Source organism: Gavialis gangeticus, unplaced genomic scaffold (genome assembly GCF_001723915.1).
Source record: "Gavialis gangeticus isolate Ggan-Ray unplaced genomic scaffold, GavGan_comp1, whole genome shotgun sequence".
In the NCBI taxonomy this organism is placed as follows: domain Eukaryota; kingdom Metazoa; phylum Chordata; order Crocodylia; family Gavialidae; genus Gavialis; species Gavialis gangeticus.
The window spans coordinates 13,617,632-13,622,228 of record NW_017729030.1 but is presented as its reverse complement, the minus strand read 5'-3'; the positions used below and the strand labels follow the sequence as shown (position 1 = coordinate 13,622,228).

At 40.7% G+C, this 4,597-nt stretch overlaps 1 protein-coding gene across 1 annotated transcript in view; it reads right to left on the bottom strand.

Annotated features, from left to right (window-relative positions):
* MCUB (mitochondrial calcium uniporter dominant negative beta subunit) overlaps positions 1–4,597 on the bottom strand; it is an 18,662-nt gene continuing 14,065 nt past the window's right edge. The window contains exons 5-7 of the mRNA XM_019521959.1: positions 3,196–3,399; positions 1,312–1,428; positions 1–241 (exon numbers count right to left, since the gene is read on the bottom strand). Coding sequence (XP_019377504.1) covers positions 164–241; positions 1,312–1,428; positions 3,196–3,399 — 399 coding nt within the window. The 3' untranslated portion in view covers positions 1–163. The remainder of the gene's footprint in view (positions 242–1,311; positions 1,429–3,195; positions 3,400–4,597) is intronic.

Genomic DNA, 4,597 nt, shown 5'->3' with positions numbered 1-4,597 from the left:
AGTCTCAACAACATTTATTGTAATTTTCAAAACTATAGTGGTCAAAAATATCCAAGTTTTCCCATTCTGTAAAACTAAAGGTTTTAATCAATTCTGGAAGGACATTCAATTATATTTAAAAAAAAAAAAAAAAAAAAGAGAGAAAGAGAGACAGGAACACCCGTTAGTCTTTGTCATGTATTTCCCGGATTGGAAGACGCAGGTGTAGGGGCTGACGCAGGCGTCTTAGGGATTCTTCAGCCTGTGAACACAAGAGAATTAAACAGATGTTTTTCTTCCCTGCATTAATTCCTTCATTATCCCTTATTTTCAGCTTCATTTCACGCTTTCGACATCACTTTTTCCTAGCCAGGGCTCTGCTTTCCCAGATGCTAACCTTATGCCACAGATTTTTCTATAAGAATCACAAATGTATTGTCCTGATCCTAATACTCTTAAGGATTAACCTTTTAGAAGCCATTCCCACGCAGACTGACCAACAGAAAGTGTGCTTAGATAGATGCAACCAGTATCCTTCTAGGAGACTGAACATGTATCTTCTGCACCATGCTCTATCACCTGTAGCTGATGAAGTGAAGCCCATTTTTTCCAACAACTGGACAGAAAATGACACTTTACATGTAAGAACACAGTTGCAAAATTCTCCCCACAGAAGGTTACTGTCAAGTAGTAAAAATATCTTAAGCTGTAGCTCAGATAAGAGTTGTTTTCATCTTACCCTGTTATCTATTAATGAATTAATTTGATTGCTTTTTTAAAAATTGGTTTTAATGTGGTTAAATTTTCTTCTTAGGTGTCCAGCACATATAACAGCCTCATTTGAAGCAACAGTAACAATCTGAACATGCTAATTTTTTGGGAATGAGACATTCTGGTTTCCATCCAAAAACAACTTTGAAACAAACTTGTTACAAACTACAAATCTAAGAAATAAGAATTTCATTTCTTTTCCGACACAATAAAATGTGAAAACTAAACATCTGAATAAATATAGATAAGAAATTATGTAGGTTAACATGCATCATTCTAGAGCATCTTCCAGCCTAGCAAGAATACCAGATATAGTGGAAAGGCTTTATTTAATTGCAAACCAAAAAGAAAAAAAATAAGGAAATTACTGATAAGTACAAATGTTAAAGAAGATGATAAATTAGTTATACTGGGGTTTTTGCATGCTGCCTTTATTCAGTCTACCTCTGAATATGCGTAAATTACATCTAGAAGCTACTTTCTACTTGGCTCATGGTTTAGTAAGGATTATTAAATGGTGAAACAACAATGGCATTGACTGTCCGCAAGGTATGCACGTACCTCTGCCAGATCCTCTTTTAATTTGTTATATTGCTCCACATCGAAATACTGGCTTTTGGATTTCCTGTAGAAGTAGTGAAGGAATTGTCTGTCTTTAGCATCTGGGTAAACATAGTCCTGAGGTAAAGAAAAAATGATGCAGGTGTTTGAATGTATGGAGGTTGGTAGAGAGAAATATTAAAATGCAGGCAAGTTTTATTATTGAAATCACTCTTTTTGTATGAAGATAATCGAGTTAAAATGCCCTCATAATCCTATAGAAGTTAGAAAAAATTAAACAAGTGTGTGGCCTGATTTTAGGAGTGCTGAGTACCAATAGCTGCCATTGGGGTCAGAAGGTGGGATTTTCAAAAGGTGCTGGAGGGAGCTGGGCTCAGAATTCCTTAAGGTTCTTGTGAACATCCCAGACAAGGCTAAGTATTAATGAAAATCAGACTGGTAGCATCTAGAGTGGCTTACCCAGAGAAGAGAAGTAGGTTTTCCTTTTTGAGTGTCAACAGAAAAGGAGGGGGGTTAGAACTTTCAGTCAAAACCAGCCGAGCAACAACAGGTTTCTTCTTACCGCAAGACCCTGACATTTCACATGTTTTGCATATTCTCTCAGTAACCCAAGATGCAAGCAAGTGTTGGATATTCTCCAGTTGTGTCCACACCCAACAACAAAAAACTATTGCATTATTGATTGGGAGATTTGGTCCCCAAATTGGGCCGAATCACCTCCAAATTGAATTGGCTACCGAAGCTTCGCACAGTCCTATTCTTTAGCTGCCAAAAGATGAGCACGTATGTCAAGGTTAATGTTAATAACCTTAATAATTAATAATGTTAATGTTCAAGAGCAAATTGGATGCTTGTCTTGCTGGGATCCTATGACCCCAGCTGACTTCCTGCCCTTTGGGCAGGGGGCAGGACTCGATGATCTTCCGAGGTCCTCCCTTCCAGCCCTAATGTCTATGAAATCTATAATACACACTACAGACTAACTGAGGAAAATAGCAGATGGTAGAAACATTGGGTTGTTTGTTTGTTTTTTTTATCTCAATATCAGTTTAGAGGTACCTGCCTCAGGCTATTTACAGGGTAACTTAAAATTTTAAATAAATATATATATTGAATATACAGAAACAAAAGGAAGATTTGTGATCCACTATAGAGGCCCAGACATAAACAAGAAACAAAGAGGTTTTTTAAACTTTGATGACTATTGTCCATATTCTACAGCTTGTCCAAGTGCTGGGTTTTTGCTATTTAAGAACATTTCCGCAGTCTTCCAGCTATCTCTCATTACAATTCCAGTGATCTCTCCTCTCCACATCCAAAAGCAGTAAAAATAGGTGGGCCACAAAGGGAGAAAAAAAATGCAACATGCTCAAGTAGATGTGTTTCAGTTGAAACACCTGAAAATTTCCAAACGCTTCGACTTCCTGGATCAAAAGACGAACATCAGCAAAAAGATGTGTTTTTTTGGCATCATTACCAGACTATACCCCTTTAGTAGGTCAGTGTGCTTACTGTACATTCTGTAGCAAAGTCTGAAATACAATTACCACCTGGGCCAAGTACCAGGAGTCAAAGAAAATGGGCAAGGCGGTTCTTATTCTCATTGTAATGTCATTAAATGTAATCATGATCATTAAATATAACCAAAGTTTTTAAAACAGTTCAGGTCAGGACCTGACCCTTGAAGAACAGGAAGTATCACACAGCTGAAAAAACCCTCTACTGTTATCCAGATATCCAGGTGCTTGTGCCAAACTTACATTGAACAAGAAATTGAACCTGAATACAATTCTATACAACAGGTGTACTGGCTTCGAGGTTTGGTCTTCACAATAAATCTCCCATGTAGTATTAATTCAGATGTATTCATATAATGGGATTTACCTGCTTAGTAAGTACAAAGTAAGCATAGAAGGCCATGGCACTCCCGTAAGTGATGAAGTATGTGACTGGCTCCATTATATCCCAGGAATAGACCCACCATGTGAACCAGGCCAGGGCTCCACCCTGAGTGGACATTAGTGCTAAGCCAATCCACAAGAGCCTTGAGGTCTTTGCATCTGCACTTTTTGTGATTCCAGCTTTCATCTACAGGAAAAAGAAAGATCTCTGTCCAACTAGAACATCACCATCATAATGAATCAGTTGTTCTGAAGCAAAGCAAACAATGCATTTTAATAACTCTTCTCCCACTGTATTCAGAACTCATCTGTTAGGCTAAGTACAGACAGTCAAAAAGCATAAGGCTAAATTGATTCAGTCTTCACAGATTCGTCTAAGCTGCAGACTGAACCAATAAGCAAGTGAACAGATATTCATTTTTGATTCTGGAAATGCAGCCGCATGCCTCCAGTGGCCCAGGCCAGAAGCCAGGGGATACTAAAGCACGTCTCCTGGCTCAGCTGGAGCAGACAGCTTGGACCCTGCAAGGGAGGGGGGAGGGGAGGAGGGAGGTACAAAGCAGCCTGGGATGCTGGGGGACTGTGACAATTTGAATCTGGAGGGGATCTGGGACATCAGTTCAATAAATCAATTTAACCTAAATCAGTTAAAGTCTGATGCTATATCCCATCCAGGTTTATCGTAAACTGGTTTGGGCCATTTTGAAAGCAGTTTATGTGCACTCAACTTCTGTTGTGTTACAGATCTGAACCAGTTTCGCATCACTTGTACCAGTTTCTGTTTTCTTTCCCTAGACTTAAAGGCTTTACCTGCTCAGAGAGAATTTGGTTTATTGTGGGCATGTCTACTAGGCCTGTGTGAAGTGGCTAGTATTCGCTTTGGATTCGGCTGATTCGGAGGACAGTGATCCGGTTCCGTGATTCAAACCACTGTCTCAAATTGATTCGGCCAAATCTGATTTGGAGATTTGGCCGCTGCCGAATCAGCCAAATCTCCAAATCAAACAGGCCCCATCCCCTGCCTGCTCTCCTAGCCCCGTGAATGGCTGCCCCCGCCTGGCCCCAGTGTCCTGACTCTTTAAAAAAAAAAAAAAAAAAGAAAAGAAAAGAAAAAAGCCCTGCACTCACTGGATGCTGCCAGGCAGGGATGTGATCCCTGCTGCCTCTCACTGCATTGGGGGGGGGGGGGCCTCTGTTATGAGCCCCCAGAAGCCCTGACGGCCAGTGTAGCAGCTGGTGAGTGCAGGGTTTTTTTGTTGTTGTTTTTTTTAAAAGAGCAAGGATGGTGGGGCCAGGTGGGGCAGCCATTGACAGGGCCTGGAATGGGGGCTTGTGGCAGAGCCCCCCCACACAGTGCGGGGCAGCAGGGATCAACCCCCCCCCCC